This window comes from Bufo gargarizans, chromosome 5, assembly GCF_014858855.1.
Source record: "Bufo gargarizans isolate SCDJY-AF-19 chromosome 5, ASM1485885v1, whole genome shotgun sequence".
Classification (NCBI taxonomy): Eukaryota; Metazoa; Chordata; class Amphibia; order Anura; family Bufonidae; genus Bufo; species Bufo gargarizans.
The window spans coordinates 140,978,089-140,996,939 of record NC_058084.1 but is presented as its reverse complement, the minus strand read 5'-3'; the positions used below and the strand labels follow the sequence as shown (position 1 = coordinate 140,996,939).

At 40.0% G+C, this 18,851-nt stretch overlaps 1 protein-coding gene across 1 annotated transcript in view; it reads right to left on the bottom strand.

Annotated features, from left to right (window-relative positions):
- The window catches only part of EMILIN2 (elastin microfibril interfacer 2), a 66,452-nt gene that overhangs the window by 24,956 nt on the left and 22,645 nt on the right, over positions 1-18,851 (bottom strand). The window contains exons 3-5 of the mRNA XM_044294779.1: positions 9,788-9,960; positions 7,506-9,371; positions 593-1,024 (exon numbers count right to left, since the gene is read on the bottom strand). Of these exons, the coding sequence (XP_044150714.1) occupies positions 593-1,024; positions 7,506-9,371; positions 9,788-9,960 (2,471 nt within the window). The remainder of the gene's footprint in view (positions 1-592; positions 1,025-7,505; positions 9,372-9,787; positions 9,961-18,851) is intronic.

Sequence of the window (18,851 nt, the reverse complement as noted above, 5' to 3'; positions counted from 1 at the left end):
ACCCTCTGCAGAACATTTGATAATATATATATATATATATATATATATATATATAGAATCTGAGGTTATTAAACAATACCATCATTCAGTAATTCTTTAAGTTCCAGTTACAAGTCACTTAACTCATTTTCTGCACCCTACACAGCTCAATGTTCTCTGACTTACTAGTATATCTGTGTAAATAGGCTCTTTGAGAACTGGCTGAATAAACAAAGTAAAGAATCTGAGACATGTGGCCCTCACACTGTTTTTGAATTACAGTTGTTGACCCACTACTTTAGCAGAAGAAAGGATAATCAAGAAAAAGTAGTATAGAGTCAGCATTTTTATGAGGAACAGCATATAAGAATAATATGTTTTTTTTGGTATATAGATGGACAAGGCTATGCATAAATGGATTATAATTTGCAGGGCAATATGAGCAGGGCCAGCAAACCTAGGTGAAAGGAATATATAAAAGGACTGGGGGTTCACATACACCTGGAGGTACACTAGTGTAGTCTGTACAGGCCTAGAAATGTTGAGGATAGGAATAGACAGATTAGACAGATTGCTAGATAGTTAGATAGATACTTAAGGGCGTCCAACTTGCCTGGTGCTCCAGCAAAACCTTTTGACATTTGCATTTCTTGCTCTCCATTAGCACCTTGTGGCCTTCCTGATCCAGTCTGTACCAATCTACCAGGAGGGCCAGCTTGACCATGCTCTAAAATGACTCCATTTCGTCTAGGACCCAGTGGTATAACGATAGATCCTGAAGAGGTAGGAGGCTCTGGTTTGGCTGGTGGTTGTTTTGGCTTTGTACTGGTAGGGTCTAGAGGTAGCTGTGGTTGTCCAGGCTGCGATGGGGAGTCTGGCTTGCTTGGATAATGAGGTTCTTGAGGTTGTGCAGGCTGTTTAGGAATTGAAGGCACTATGGGAACCTGGGGGTATATTGGCTCTTGTGGGTATTTTGGTTTTTCCGTGCTTCTTGGTGGAAGTTGAGGTATAACTTGAAATTGTATTGTGTGTTTCGGCTGAGAACCTAATTGAAAAAGGAGAAAAAAAAATATGTTTCCTTATGATAAACTAATCATATGAATGTATTATGGGTAGATACAAGCCTTTCCTTTCAGTCATGCACACCTATTACAATATCCTATTTAAATATAACAAGCAACAAAAAACCCTCTTTTCCAGTATATTTAGACAAAAAAGGGTGTGAATTCAACAAGTATTTCATTTGCCATGACTTCTACATCAGCTGTGCTTTTGGAACGAAACAAAATTCCAAAAGAATTGAATCACAAAACAGCAAAACAAATAAAAATGAAACACAATACTCCATTGTAGCTGATTATTCAAATGTTCTCTTCTATATTTTGCAGAACTGTATAGCATTTAATTAAATTAGTGAAACTTGTAGACATATGAGATTAGAAAACATTACTGCTTTCTTCCAGATACAGTGCTACACCTGTTTATAGGTTAATAGGGGGCTCCCTCTGTCACCTATCAGCACCACCACAAATGAGACTGCAGGGTGTTGATGTCTTTACAGGGCAGCCAGGGCCTAGTTAAGGCCCCCAGGTCTGCTCTCTGTCTATGCCAGACACACAGCCTAATGGATTTCCTGTCAGTTTCAACTGACAGTATAATACACTGTACTATATAAGTGGTACAGTGTATTATGGACGTGATCAAAGAATTGCATTTAGTCCCCCTGTAGGACTAAATAAGTGTAAAAAATCAAGAAATTAATAGTTAGAAACAAACACACACAGCTTTTCCTTGGAAAATAATTCTTTTTTCGCCTCTACACATTTGTGTAGGTCTCATGCACATGACTGTGTGCCGGCCGTGCCTACAAATTGTGGTCTGCAATGCACGGGCACTGACCGCGTGCCCATTATCTGCAGATGCGGACCCATTCACTTGAATGGGGTCCACGATCCACATCTGATGGTCCACACCATAAAAAAATAGTGCATGGACTCCGTAGCTTCTGATCCGTGCCTCCACTGCGCACCGCAACTTCCAGATTGTGGACTCATTCAAGTCAGTGGGTTATATGGTGCGCACACGGCCGTGCCCGTATATTGCGGACCCACTGTATGCGGGCTGCAATACGGGCACAGACCTCCTCCAGCCATGTGCATGAGGCCTTAGCACATAATTTATCCCACACAATGATAGCTGTAAAAAAATAAAATACCAAATAGCTGTTTTTTTTTATTATGCACCACCAAAAGACAGAATAAAACAGTGACCAAAAATTCTTATGTACTCCAAAACGACACCAATGAAAACTATGAAAATTATAAATTGTCCTGCAAAAAATTTGGTGTGCCCTCAAAATAACGCAACATACACCCATTAATGTCTAAACTGCTGGCAACACAAGTCAGTACACCCTCCCTGGTGTCAAGTGGCTTCTTAGGGCTGTTTCACACGAGCGGATGCCGTGCGTGACATCAGCTGCGTGAATGCGAGCCAAGACCAGGTGCGGACAGCAGAAGCACGGAGCAGTAACATGATTGATAATGCTTCGTGCCTCTCTGTGATCTCTTTACTATGAAATCACAGTGAGATAAAGTTGTCACTGTGATTTCGTAGTAAAGAGATCACAGAGAGGCACGGAGCATTATCAATCATGTTAATGTCCGTGCTTCTGCTGTCCGCATTGGGTCTTGGCTGTCATTTACGCAGCGGATGTCACGCACGGCATCCGCTCGTGTGAAACAGCCCTTAGTGTTGTAATGTCTTAGGTGTGAATGGGGAGCAGGTTCGTTTAATTTGGTGTTATTGCTCTCACCCAATCTCATACTGGTCACTGGAAGTTCAACATGGCACCTTATGGCAAATAACTCTGAGGTTCTGAAAAAAGAATTGTCGCTTTGCATAAAGATGGCCTAGGCTATAAGAAGATTGCCAACACCCTGAAACTCAGCTGAAGCACGGTGGCCAAGACCGTACAGCATGAAGTGAAGTTAAATGTCCCCCAGAGGTCTTGTACGACCTTATGGGGGACGAAAAGTGTAAAATAAAAAATAGGTTTCACATGTAAAAAAAATAAAAAATAAATCCCCAAGTAAGGAATAATATATCACATGATCCACCCAGTCCGATAAACACCATAAAAAATAAAAAGCGCAACACCAAATGATCAAAAGACGTATGTCCCACAAAATGGTACCAATAAAACAGTCACCTCATCCCGTAAAAAATGAGCCCCTACATAATAAAATAAAAAATATAGCTCTCAGAACATGGACATATTAAAAACTTTTTTGTTTCAAAAATGCTACTGTGTAAAACATGAATAAGAAAAAGTATACACATTAAGTATCGCCACGTCTGTAACGATCTGCTCTACAAAAATATCACATGACCTAACCCCTCAAGTGAACGCTGTAAAAATAAATAAATAAAAACGGTACTAAAACAACCAATTTTTTGGGTCACCTTGCCCCATAAAGTGTTATAATGAATGATCAAAAATCATATGCATATGTACCCAAAAATAATACCAATAAAACTGGCACCTTATCCCCTAGTTTCCAAAATGGGGTCACTTTTGGGGAGTTTCTACTGTAAGGGTCCATCAGGGGGGCTTCAAATGGGACATGGCATCTAAAAACCAGTTCGGCAAAATCTGCCTTCCAAAAACCATGTGGCGCTCCTTTTCTTTTGCGCCCTGCTGTGTGCCCATACAGCAGTTTATGACCACATGTGGGGTGTTTACAGAAACAGCAGAATCAGGGTAATAAATATTGAGTTTTGTTTAGCTGTTAACCCTCGATGTGTTAAAGAAAAAAAAATGGATTAAAATGGAAAATCTGCCAAAAAAGTTAAATTTAAAAATGTAATCTCCATTTCCTTTAATGCTTGTAAAACGCCTAAAGGGTTAACAAAGTTAGTAAAATCAGTTTGTAACTTGAGGGGTGTAGTTTCTACAATGGGGTCATTTATGGGGGTATCCACTATGTTAGCCCTACAAAGTGACTTCAGACCTGAACTGGTCCTTAAAAAGTGGGTTTTGGCAATTTTTTTAAAAAATTTTAAGAATTGCTTCTAAAATTCTAAGCCTTCTAACATCTGAAAAAAATTAAATTAAATTTCCAAAATTATGTCAACATAAAAGTAGACATATGGGGAATGTTAAGTAATAAATATTATATGAGGTATCACTTTCTGTTTTAAAAGCAGATAAAATAAAAAATTTAGAAAATTGCAACTTTTTCTGAATTTTTGATAAATTTGGGATTTTTTCATAAATAAAGGTGAACTATATTGACTAAAATTTATGGCCATCATGAAGTACAATGTGTCACGAGAAAACAATCTCTGAATGGCTTGGATAAGTAAAAGCGTTCCAAAGTTATTACCACATAAAGTGAGCCATGTCAGATTTGCAAGATTTCGCCTGGTCAGGAAGGGGGCAAATGGCCCGGCTGTGAAGTGGTTAAAGATGATGCACAAGTAAGCCCGCAAATAGTTTGCTGAAGACAAGCAGACTAAGGATATGGATTACTGGAACAATGTCCTGTGGTCTGATAAGAGCAAGATAAACTAATTTAGTGTCAAGCTTGTGTGGCATCAACCAGGTGAGGAGTACAAAGACAAGTGCGTCTTGCCTACAGTCAAGCATAGTGGTGGGAGTGTCATGGTTTGGGGGTGTATGAATGCTGACAGCTGTGGGTAGCTACAATTTATTGAGGGAACCACGAATGCCAACATGTACTGTGACATACTAAGGCAAAGCATGATCCCCTCCCATAGGAAACTGGGCCACAGGGCAGTATTCCAAAATGGTAATGACCCCAAATACACTTACAAGATGACCACTGCCATGCTAAAGAAACTGAGGGTAAAAGGTGCTGGACTCGCCAAGCATTTCTCCAGACTTAAACCCTTTTAAGCATCTGTGGGGCATCCACAAACGGAAGGTGGAGGAGTGCAGGGTCTCTAACATCTAACAGCTCTATGATGTCATCACTCCATGTCCAAGAGAGTTAAGGCAGTGCTGGAAAATAATGGTGGCCACAAAAAATATTGACACTTTGGGCAAAATTTGGCCATTTTCACTTAGGGGTGTACTCATTTTTGTTGCCAGCGGTTCAGACATTAATGGCTGTGTTTTGAGTTATTTTGAAGGCACAGCATATTTACACTGTTATACAAGCTGTACACTGACTACTTTACATTGTATCAAAGGGTCATATCTTCAGTGTTGTCCCATGAAAAGATAGAATAAAACATTGACAAAAATGTGAGGGGTGTACTCACTTTTGTCAGATACGGTACTGTATATTACCCAGAGAATAAAGTTAAAGGGGTTCTGCAGTTGATGATCTATGCTCTGGATAGATCAGCATCTGATCGGTGGGGGTCCAACACCCGATCAGCGACTAGTATCAACTGGCCTGGGCACAGCTAAGCTCTGTTCACTTGAATGGAGCTTAGCCGCGCCCAGACCAGTGATACTAGTTGTGACGTCACTGGACCTGCGGTACTGGAGCACCGCTGCCTTCTCAAACAGCTGATCGGGGGGGTCCTGGGTGTCGGACCCCCGCCGATCAGATGCCGATGAGCTATCCAGAGGATAGATCATCAGTTTAAAGAAACTGCAGAACCCCTTTAACATGTTATTTATGCTGCAAAGTGAACGTTACAAAATGTATTAAATAAGAAGGCAATGGTGGTACATTACCCTTCAACTTGCCCCGCAAAAAACAAAAAAAGCCCTCATACGGCTACATTGACAGAAAAATAAATAAAATCGGTTATAGCTATTGGAATGTGACAATTAAAAAAAAAAATGTGTTGGTCACTAAGACCCAAAATGCATATGGGGGGGGGGGGGGAAAGGGGTTTACTTGTAAACACATTTAGATGAATATACTAAACACATACAATATAAGGGCTCTTTCACACTTGCGTTGTCCGGATCCGTCATGTACTCCATTTGCCAGAAGTGCCTGCCGGATCCGTAACACCGCAAGTGAACTGAAAGCATTTGAAGACTGATCCGTCTTCAAAATGCGTTCAGTGTTACTATGGCAGCCAGGACCCTATTAAAGTCCTGGTTGCCATAGTAGTAGTGGGGAGCGAGGGAGCAGTATACTTACCGTCCGTGCGGCTCCCGGGGCGCTCCAGAATGACGTCAGAGCGCCCCATGCGCATGGATGACGTGATCCATGCGATCACGTCATCCATGCGCGTGGGGCGCCCTGACGTCACTCTGAAGCACCCCGGGAGCCGCACGGACGGTAAGTATACTGCTCCCCCACTCCCCACTACACTTTACCATGGCAAACAGGACTTAAGCATCCTGGCAGCCAGGGTAACCAGTCAGAAAAAGCTAAGCGACGTTTAGCTTTAGGCCGGATCCGGATTAATGCCTTTCAATGGGCATTAATTCCGGATCCGGCCTTGCGGCAAGTGTTCAGGATTTTTGGCCAGAGCAAAAAGCGCAGCATGCTGCGGTATTTTCTCTGGCCAAAAAACGTTCTGGTCCTGAACTGAAAACATCCTGAACGGATTTCTCTCCATTCAGAATGCATGGGGATAATCCTGATCAGGATTCTTCCGGCATAGAGCCCCGACGACGGAACTCTATGCCAGAAAAGAACAATGCAAGTGTGAAAGAACATGGGTTAGGAATTATATTTTTGATCTAAAAGTAATAATTTATTGTACCCATGAAGTGTTGTAAAGCTACTTTCGCACGCTCCCTTTCCACTATTGAGATCCATCATAGGATCTTAATAGCAGGGGAAACCGCTTCCGTTTTGTTCCTATTCATTGTCAATGGGGACAAAACTGAACTAAACAAAATAGGATGCACCAGAATGCATTCTGTTCTGTTTGGTTGCGTCCCCATCACAGACAGAATAATGCTGCAAGCAGCGTTTTTCTGTCTGCGATGTGGTGCGGAGCAAGACGGATTCGTGCCGACACACAATGTAATTCAACGGGGACGGATCCGTTTTCTCTGACACAATAGAAAACGGATCCGTCCCCCATTGACTTTCAATGGAGTTCATGACGGATCCGTTTTGGCAATGTTAAAGATAATACAGTTCATAATGGTTGTATTATCAGAATGGAAACGTTTTTTGCTGATCCATGATGGATCCAGCAAATCGTTGGTGTAAAAGTAGCCTTACTCACTGCTGTAAGCTTTACATGTTATTTAGAATGTATTCTTTAACCTCTGGCAAGAAAGGTAATACATGAATTCGATCAAGTTTTAATATTATTTCATTAGTTACTGCATATCATTTCTAACTCGGTACAACTGGATTTTACCAGAGGTAGGTTTATTAGAAAAATAAACCAGAAAGTTTAAAAGTAAAATCTAATTTTGCAAAAATAATAAAATTTAACAATGTACAATCACCTAAAAGAACAATTTAGACTACGGTAATAACTTATTTTCTGCTGTCAAGTTGGGTTTAAAAAAACTCAACCCAGAACGGACATAAAATACTTATTATTTTGCAAATCATTGTATTTCCTACCTTCTCCAGGTTTGCTCTTGCTAAGATCTTGTAAATCATTTGTGATTTTGATGATCTGTGTTTGGAACACCTGGACAGAGTTTTTCAGTCCATAAATGTCATTGGAATGTGACTTTATTGTCCCATTGATCTTGTTTATACAGTTCCATAAACTGGTTACATGTTTGTTAAGCCCATCTTTAATCCTTTGCAGGCTGCCAGAGATAGTGTCCAACTTTCCACATACATTTTCCAACTTAGAAACTCTGGCATCAATATTCGAAAGTTCAGTTCTAATTCCCTGAGAATTTTGTGGGCACTTCCCTTTGTCAGCAGTTAATTCACGCTTCAGGACTTCAAAATTATCTTGGAGATTGCTACAACAGTTACTATTTGTAGAAGAATCTGAAGAGGTATCAAAAAGTTTTTGGACAACATCAACTTTTGCCGATAGGCCAAACCGTGTATCAGTGACAGTAGAGTTAATACCATGCACCTGGTCTTTCAATGAATCAAACTTATCATTCAATAAATCAACACTGTCTTCAATCTTGTACAGATCCATTTTAACCATTCCCAGCTCAGTTTTCAATCCTTCCAAATCTGATGTCTTGTTTTGTAGTAACTCAAACTTCTCATGCATTGTATCAGTGAGAGACTTTAAAAGAAGTGCATTATCCAGCTGAGACTGGATCAAAATTTCATAATTATTGTTGTACCCATTAATGTCACCTAAAGAACCTTCTTTGCCATGTAAGGCAGCTTTCAATTCATTGTCAAGCTTCTGCACCACATGTTTCAAGTCACTGACCTCATTAAAAACAGAGCTGGCAATCGAGCTGCTGGAATCTGCAGGATCACGGTTACTGCTAGCATCGCCCAACCTATTCTCCAATAACTGAAGCTTCAAGTCAATTAGATTGTTCACATTGTCAACACTACTGTTAATTAAATCTCTTAATGTGTCTTCAATGTAGAAGCAATGTTGCTCTACATTTCTTTCTGAGACATTGACCTTGAACTCTAAATCATTCAATTTTTCAAGCCAAGACTGCTCTGGTGTTAAGGTGCTCAAACGCTGTACCTCATTGTCTAATCGGGCATTGAGGGCCACATTGGCTTCAGCAATTCTGTCAACTTTTTGACCCAAGTTCTTCAGTATGGTGTCGATATCATCTTTACAGCAATTTGAACCACTATTTGGTACAGTTGGGATTTGAGACTTTAACTTGTTTATGTCATTACGGAGTTCAGTCTCTTTTTCAAGAACAAAATCTTTGACTTCGGCGCAGCTATGCTCGTTCTCTTCACATTGTTGTTGAACATTAATCAGCTTATAGTCACAAGAGTTTTTCAGATCAGCCATTTTTCTATCCATTCCCTCAAGCATCTCATTTCTCAGAGCTTCCAATTTATCATCGCTAATAGAAACAGGTGTTTTTACTGTTGGCTGACGGGACATTTCTTCAATATCAATTAGACGTTCCTCATATAGATTGATTTTTCTGGTTAGTTCTTCAATTTGATCAGTTTTCTTTTGAAGTTCCTCTCGGGCACTTGTTAATTCAGACACTATATCTTTTAGCCCGTCCTCTTTCTCAGCACTTCCTGGAAACCCTGGTAAGTAGTACTCTGTCTTACCACCAGTGGCACTGGCTGTTGGTGTCAAGTTGTTGAGCCAAGTATTTAAAAATTTACTGGTGTCTTCTTGAACAGTGATCTTCAAGTTTTCATTTACACCGGACACAGAGGTTTGCAAGTCAATGACGGTCTGCGTAAGTCGGAGTAGGTCTTCTTCAAGGGTCTGAATCTTTTTCTCTTGTGCTTCATTCAATTCTTGAAAATCTCTCTTGGAATCCAAAGGTTTATGTTGTTGTTCCTTTGGCTCTGTGGTGAAATAGTAAACACAGATATATTTACCACAGGAACACAACAGTCTTTAAGAAAGCAATGCATGGCTATTATGAGAATTGAAGACTAACACAGAAAGTCCATATTCATTGTAAAGGACTCCCATTATAGGCTGAAGTTAAGTTCTACTCTGGTGCCCTTAACTATTATATTTGGTGGTTACTTTGGAATCACTGCAACATCAAATACCCTGCGGTGCCATCAGCAGCCTGCATGGGCCATTTATGGCAGTATATATTAGCTACAGAATACAAAAGTAATAGGGGACAATGTATCATTTTAGTAGTGAACAAGTTCTATTATGGCACCAACTGGTATTTCTTAATTGCCTGAATGTGACAAAAAGCCTATTTACCAACTGATAAGTTTGTACATTCTAAAACATTTCTTACCTGGGTCTCTCTTCCCCACACTTGGCCAAGGAGTATGTATAGGGGTCTGCTTGGCTTTGTCAGCAGGGCCCTCTTTACAATCTTCACCCTTAAAACCAGGGCAGCACCTCCATTCCAGCTCAGTCACAACTTTGTAGGAGGTTACATACCTAGGTCTAAAGCCAACCTTATAACTGCAAAGGAACAGAAAATACAACACAAAAGTTTAACATATCAGGTGGCATTTACCATGTAACTACCAGAAAGCACACAAGAACAACGTTTCATATATTAATATATTTGAAGAAAATTGGTTCAAAGAACAGTCACGTTTTTCCCCATCACAATGGTAATAAATTTTAATAATCTCACAGAATAATAAATTCAACTTTGTTGCTGCTCAAATTTATAAAATAGTAAAGAGATATTTAGAGAATCGCATGCCTCAACAGGTCTAAATGTGGGATTAACGAGTCACAAGCTTGGGACTGTGTACCTCTCAAATCTATTAAAAGGAATTAAGCCTCCCACCCCTTATGAACACTGGTCTTTGAAACATTGGTAACAAATAACACATGGTAACCTATGAGGTCATAACAAAATGCCGCTATATAGTAAGTGTACATGTGCTATTGTCTCCCAGATGTAATGTATAGCATTCTTATTCCTACACACAAAACAATGCAATATTAATAAATGTCAGTAAATAGTCACTATGGATAAGTGGATTGACTAGAACTTTTAAACCAGTATACGTTAATGTAGCACGTACTAACAAGTTACAGCACTTCATATTGATTGACCACAAAGCTCTTCATCAGGTATAAATGAGGGTTTACCTTATAAAAAAGTAATACTAAAATACTGAAAACTCTAGAAGATGTCATTATGTGAAGTAGGAAAGTACCAGACAAAATGTACTGGTAATATCCAAATAATAAATGAACAATAAATCTTTCCTTAGATTTCACAAGAAGCATATTATTTCCTATTATATTACCAATCAAAACTGATGAAAACCGCTTCCTGACCCGTCATCTGTCTGTTGTAACTTCTTATCACATCCTGTAAACTTTCCCTTGCTCATTCCAATATTAGTTTGTACATCAATGTAACAACTAAACAGGAAATGTTGGAGAATATCTACAGAGACCTTTTGGTTTGTGCTGCAGACAAGAATCAATGCCTACATCATGTATAATTAAATAACAGCATAGTCATATATAATATACTAGGCTGCATGAGAATTCAAAATGACCAAATGCCATTTATGTACAGTTAATGAACCCCAGATTATTACCTAGAGACAGGGGTGGACTGGAAACATAAAGTGGCCCAAAAAAAAAAAAAAAAACCTAAAACTAGAAGTAGCCCTATGTTGTAGGTAGGTCCAAACTGACAGAAGGCAGGACAACACAAGTAGGATGATCAGCAGTAACCATCCCATCAGAACCACAAACCACAGTGCAGCACAATAAATTGCTCAAAAAGCTGCCCCCCTCTGAGGTGACCATTAATAGCTGCCATCTTCTATCCTCCTACAGTTGTCTCAGATTAGGATATGGAGCAGGTGGCTTATGAAGTGAGATGTGAGCCACAGCTGTTGAATTTAGGAGGGCCTGTCTTGTCGCTGGCTGGGTATATGAGTGCCTGATTCTTACAGCATTAATTACAGCAGAAAACTCAATATGTACCTGGATATCAGCAAAGAGAAGGGCTTGGGCAGCCCTCTGGGCTTCAGACCACCGGGAAATTTCCCTCTAATGTTTATGGCCAGTCTGCCTCTGCCTACAGACCCCAAAAAGCTCTGTAGGCAACCATTATCCAGTACATAAAGAAGCAGTATATGGAGCCTGCAAAGACCCAGCTCATCAGCGGTAAGGTTCGAGAGGCTTTATTTTGTCAAGTTTGCCCAATTATCAGACACACAATTACAGGACCCAGTGATAGGACTAACTGAACAAAGGTCATGCTGTGACGTTATCTTTACACACATTTTTTATGCAAATATTGGCAAGACATAAGTAACAGTCATGGTTGATCAAAGTGGTCCTAATGGATCTCCACACAAGAGAAATCCAATGTGAAAGAAGTGTAAATACAATTTTGCAGGGTGAGATGGCTGCCAATGTTCAACTCGGCCACAGGAAGTATTAGGTAACCTTTTTGTTATTTTAATTTGGGTATGGGAGAATGGCGGGGGATGTGGTCACTTCTCAAGACGAATTTAAGGCTACTTTCACACTTGCGTTCAGGGCGGATCCGTCTGGTGTCTGCACAGACGGATCCGCACCTATAATGCAAACGCTTAGATCCGTTCAGAACGGATCCGTTTGCATTACCATGAACAAAAAAAAAAAAAAAATTTTTCATGATAGTGCAAACGGATCCGTTTTGACTTTACATTGAAAGTCAATGGGGGACGGATCCGTTTGAAAATTGAGCCATACTGTGTCAACTTCAAACGGATCCGTCCCCATTGACTTACATTGTAAGTCTGGACGGATCCGTTTGCCTCCGCACGGCCAGGCGGACATCCGAACGCTGCAAGCAGCGTTCAGGTGTCCGCCTGCTGAGCGGAACGGAGGTCAAACGCTGCCAGACTGATGCATTCTGAGCGGATCCGCATCCACTCAGAATGCATTAGGGCTGGACGGATCCGTTCGGGGCAGCTTGTGAGAGCCTTCAAACGGAACTCACAAGCGGAGCCCCGAACGCAAGTGTGAAAGTAGCCTAAGCTGCTTTCATAAAACAGAGTAGAAGTTGGGAGTGTACAGCAACCTTGTTATTAAAAATATTTGAGTATTTCAGTTTTAATGGCAAACGTAATACTCCTGGGATGAACTACAAAATGTAATAGGTTCTGAATTATCCATAAACAGCCATGTTGTCGATGGTTTTAGCCAGTGTCTAATGAAAATTAGACGAATATACTTTTTTGTTTTTCAGCTTGACTGTAAAAAGTTTGATTGTCCAGAGTTTTTGGTAAAAATATTTAGGGAAGGAGGAAGCATGAACTGGGATAGAAGGAAATATGTATAACTGAACGCACAGGTATAGAATATCTAAAATAACTTCTGAAGTTTATAGTAAGGGCAAAACAAATTACATGTCGTGACTGATCTGGGGACCCTTTGATGTTAAACAGACAGGTGGTCAATGGAGGTATTGTTGTAGAATACTAAAAAGAGACATAGCTGAATATCTAATTAAGTGTTGTCTACCTTTGGTCAAAGCATTACGTCGATCACTATAACATGTTTAGGTAATGAAGGAATTTGATGGAGCAAAATGAGAAAAGTCTTTTTTATGGTTTCCTGCACTTGAAATATCCTTGGGCTATGATTTAACAATGGATTAGGAGTGCTAATAGACATCCCCTGTAATAATGGGTTAATCTTGTTGCTATATTCAAAATCTGTGTAATTACTAAGAGTTTGGGTGAGCTTTTCTGCTGAATTGTTTAGGCTAGTATGCCCTTACTTTTCTACTGGAAGTGCTAAAACATCCTGTTCAGGTTTTCAATAAAAGTTTTATTAAACTTACTTTTTAATGATTTAAGGGGATTTTTTTTTTCAGTTCCATAAGGAATTATATATACACACATATATATACATACACATATATATATATATATATACACACACACAAAGCCTTTTTTTGTCATTTTACTTGTGACTTAAAAAATATATATTTTCTAACCACTACAAGCTGTTCCGAGCTCTCAATCTTGGTCCTTTCCTACAAACACAGCTGAAGGTAGACTACCTACTGTTACTGAGATGTCATGTACAGGTATATGGCTGGACCACAGTGGCAATGTGGAGGCAGATATACCATATTCAAGAAAGAGCAGATGCAACTGTGTGGTGGGAATTGTGTGAGGGTAAATGGTCCCTGTAATAAGTCGTCATGATCATGCCTAAATAAATTCAGAGTCTCTGATGAAACATCCTTCAAGTTCTTAAAAAGAATCACTTCTGGAATCCAGCACCTTAGAAATATTGTGGGATGCACCAGAGGGGTCACCCAATAAATGTAAAGCCAAAAAGTAATTTAAAGGGAACCCGTCAGCGGCAAAACCCATCCCAAACCGCCAGCAGTACCTTCAAGTAGCCAGAAGTGAGTTTCGAATGATGATTTTCTTACTGCATTCTGATAAGGCAGAAGTATGAAAAACGTTTATCCCCCGTCCCCGCTTTTTTCCAGCCAGGCTTGAAGTCAAGGGGGCAGCGGCCTCTTTGATTTAAGTCAAGGTAACCGCGCCCCCTTCCCTGCCCCTTCGCTGTGACTGACACACGTGTTACTTATGGAGTTTGTTGCAGATTTTTTACTTAGACTTGCTTCGGATCTCACACTTTGCACTGCAATACAAAATCTTCACTGCACCTTGTACATGACCATTTAAAAAAATTTCATCTACTTAGCTGGCATTGAATTATGCTGTGTAATTGCGTGTGGATATTCCTACAGAAATGAGCATCACGTGCATATACCCTATATGGAAGTAATGCAATGTACAGTAATTATATTATATTCTATGGTTCAAAACATGGGGGATTCTGCCTCTGGTGCACTACTGCAGTTGAACATTTATGTAAATATATGTGGCATGTATGACACCATCTGTAGACCTTAATCATACAGTATTTTCAATTTGCAACTAAACTACATGATATACAGTATAAGTAGGCTAGATTAATAAATATGGCTGGCAAATTATGAATATTCATAAGCTCAGACTCTTGGCACTCCAACACCCCCAAGGTATCAGCTGGCACAGTGGTTTTGCTTTTGGAGCTGCTGCTGGTCTTGCTTCTTCGCAGTCTCCGTTAAGCAGATCTGAGGGTGGAATGACAAGAAAATGCTTGTTGATACTTGCCCCAGGATGAAATGGGTCACTGAATCCAAATAGTATATAGCTCTTTTAGAGAGTCCTCAACATCATTTGAGCATCATCGTAATTTACAAGTTCTAAGTGCCACAATTATGCATGTTTTCACTAGTCCAATCTGATAACAGCTTCTAATATCTTTCTAGATCTTCTTCTTGTAGCCACCATGCAAAATACCAGTCATTACCAAAACAAAAGCTATATTGATGAAGCCATTTCTCAACAACCTTAAATTAGACAACTGAGTCACAAGTTTTCTGGTGTCCAAAGCATTCTGTCAGGGAAATGTAGCTATGCATCCTAAATAATGGCCAACATCTGGAATATATTTGGCTTCTTAGGTTTTAGGTCTATAGCATTTGGAAAAATATCTCCAATTAATCAGACTAAGCGTTTGGATCTGCACTGGAATCCCTCTTCTACTTGGCAGGTTTACAGATAATGACCATCTAAGAACTTTTGGAACACCAATGTAAGATGAGCCCAGTGTCTGGAAGAGAAAATAAGACTTGGAAAGGGAATGGTGTAAATTATTCTGTATTTGTGCTTGGACTTGGGAAACATTATCCAGGGTTTCCAGGCGGAAAGCCCTGATATATAGTTTGCGGCTAATACTAGGAAGTTGACTTCAGTCCTAGAGATATTTCCAATGTTATTAATATTCTAATATCTAGCATGATAAAAAATAAATCAACAAATAGTCATCGTACATAACCCAGGAAGCTGCCTGCAATTCTATTTTTGCTGTGTGTCTTGAAGGAGCTTTTATGTTTTCACAGTTGCACACTTCATATTTTCATGTACTATAAAATCCAAGGATGCACTTTTTGGCACTTTAAAATGTTGGATATGTTTATGTATAGTTCACACACCACGGATTATTCAATGCTTATATAACTTTGATCACCCTCCTTTAAACAGTAATTGTATTTTTACAGCTGCGTGTGACATAACCCTTCTAGTAGCAAAGCCACAATTTTTGTGCGTTTCCAGTTCAGGGCCTCACCCTTTAACTCCATTTGAACAGTAAATGTTTGACAGTGAAATACAAGATGATTTTGAGCACAAGAACATTACAATATAGGTACATTGGGCAGACTAGATGGGCCAAATGGTTCTTATCTGCCGACACATTCTATGTTTCTATGTACACTGTCATTTCGCATTGTTTTATTCCAGAGGGGTGTACACAGACCTCATAGGTCTCCATAGCAAAAATTTGTGTTTGCCCCCTTCATGAGATTTCTGCCGAAATTTAAATTTGATTTTTTAATGAAAATAAAAATAAAAATGTGCTTCTGTCAGAAAAAGTGGAACAGGTGCTTCATAAATATAGTGTGCATTCCGAACACCATATTTCTCAATGCATTGGCATAAATACATTGATAAATCTCCCCATACAGATGTCATACCGTGTATTATAAAACTGCCTGCTTAAGCCACCACTAGGGGGAGCTTAGTGCATAGGAATATATACTGTTGCCACTGAATGCAATGGAAGCTGTAACAAACTCTTTGCTCTAAGCTCCCCCTTGTGGTGACTGCTGGAAAATGCAACATCAGGAATAAAAGGAGTTAAACGCTGCCTCCCTCTCCGCTGATCCCCATAGAAGTTGTGGTTTGCCTAAATGGAAGGTATACCACTGGTTCCAGAGTAATTCATTCATGCAGCAGAGCCCTGTGCACAAAGCACCGACGCCTGTGGCTCCCAATAAATCCAAATTGTCTTTATATGCTGCTGAACAGACTTTACTGGTCGAGATATGCATACCAATATTGTTACCTAGAAGCCACAGAAAGTGCCTGAGCATCCACCCATATCTGCACCTTTCAGGCTTCAGAGCTCAAACCTCTCATCATTCCCTGCTGACTAAATACGTGTTCACACCAGGAAGTGTACAGTAATTTCCTGCACCACTGTCTTATAGCAGCTCAGCTGAGGCAGAACTAAAAACAAAAACGACAACTTTTTCAGAAAGCAAAGCCACATTTAGCAGTGCAATATAGGGCTAAACTCCTGTGACTGAGATGGGTTTCTTGACTAGCCACTGGCAATCCAGTAGCAACCAACAGAGATCCAAATGCGGCTCAGGTTGAGGTTATAACTCAGCATCTGTAGAACATAAATCTGCCTTCACCCATTGGATTTTGTTACAGAAATTTCCATAACTGAAAGTTAGTTGCATTCATGGGGCGGCAAGCACATGGATTTCTGCAAGCCCCATTTAGGTGAATAAAAACTGATTTTCAGTCATAGAAATTTCTGCAACAAAATCAGCAGCATGTGAAGGAGCCCTAAACCAATGACTGCTGTAATACAGGTCAGACACTAAAATGACCACTTTAGCAGAATCTAATGTGAACTGAAAATTGAAGATAACTGCAATGACAATGACCTGCACTAGGTCCCCCAGCTTCAAAGAGATGACAGAAGCTTCTGGCCAAAAGACCCCCATCTTATATACCACTCCTGAATTTACCAACCAGTTTAAGTCTCAGAACATTGCTTTAAGGCCTGTTTCACGCAGTGGTCTTTGTCCAGATGGACAGAACCACAGTAATATCCCTTTTTGGAGACCCCTATTCACCGCTACCCACACAGCATTATGTTGACGGGATAGAATATGAAATGTATCTAGGCTGTTATTCACTGCCCTCCCATGTTACTTCCTTTGTGTGTCATCTGTTCCAAAAATCAACTTGACACTCCTGTTACGGTATAGTAAAGGAATGCGCATATAGCAGCTTTTATATTTCTATCAGCTATACCCACCCACAGGCGAACTGCTGCAGATCACATTACACAATCTAAGTCGCTTTACTCCAAATGTCCAGTTTCTTATCCAAAATAATGAACCAAGTTCTACTTGTACAGTCATGTCTTATACGAGGAATCCAAATCACTTCAAAAGGAACCACAGAGCCCAAGATGACGCTGCAACCTATTTTTACCCTACATATTATTGAGGAGGAAGGTGCAGTACAGTCATGATCAGGTCTGGACCAAAAAGAAAAAACACAATACAAAATCAACTACATGTAAATGACATACAACTGAAGCTCATCTCTAAGACGATGTTCAAATGCAAAAGGCTTTTAAAGCCAGCATTTTTAAAGGGACCGTTCAAAGGACCGATCCTAGTTTATCCTTCTTCCCATTGGAAGTCCAGGGAGCAACATACGGCACATCTCAACCATAACGAAAGGGCAATCTGCAGGACACCAATTGCACTCATCCTGTTGCTGCTGGGACAGATAATCACTCCTCAATTATAATATTAGCTGCCAAGTGAAGGCACCATTACTTTGAAGATTATAGATGTTATTTTATGACCTCACCACTAAATCAGGAATATGTCCCTTTCCACCCATTAATACATCTATTAACGTACTTTATGTTTTGATGTCTTAGTATTAACTGGGTTAAGTAGTAAAGCTAACCATCTTTCAATTGAGTAGAGTATTTTTTTACATTCATGTTCAATCCGCTCAACGGTTTTTCCATTCATCATCCCAGTGCCTTTTCTACAGAGCAAAATACTGTAACTCTGCATGTTATGTATGGATGACACAAAAAAGTGGGGAAAAATGTCCTATTGAAAATATAGGGATCAGATGGGCTGTCTACAGGGGCGTAGCTATAGGGGGTGCAGAGGAAGGAGTCAATACCTGGCCCAGAAGCCTGAGGGGGCCCACATAAGAGCATACTAGATTATAGAAAGTGCATGCTGGTCAAGTTACCCCTTTCTTCCAGCCAGAGTTGTAAGGTCAAGAATTTGGAATGGGGGGGGGGGGTGCCATTTTAATTTTTGCATTTCAATTATGTGTTTTCGTGTCCTTGGCCACAAAGCAGTGATGGAAGGAGGGCTCAAGCAGAACTCTTGCACCTGGGCCCATAAGCCCTTAGCTACGCCCCTGGCTGTGTACACTTTGTTTCGAGACAAGATGTTCTAACAGGCCCTCAAAAATGGAGAAAAGTGAAGAGAACAATTAGTAGTAAACATTCATTACATTTCCTATAGGAGTCCTAATCAAGCCAGCCACTGCACAGTTATGTGGTTCAACAACAGGCCAATCATCACAAACGCTGGGCACATCTGTATCTGATATTGAAGTAGATGATAGAAACAAATGGGGTCATTTATCAAACTGGTGTAAAGTAGAACTGGTTTAATTGGCCATAAACAACCA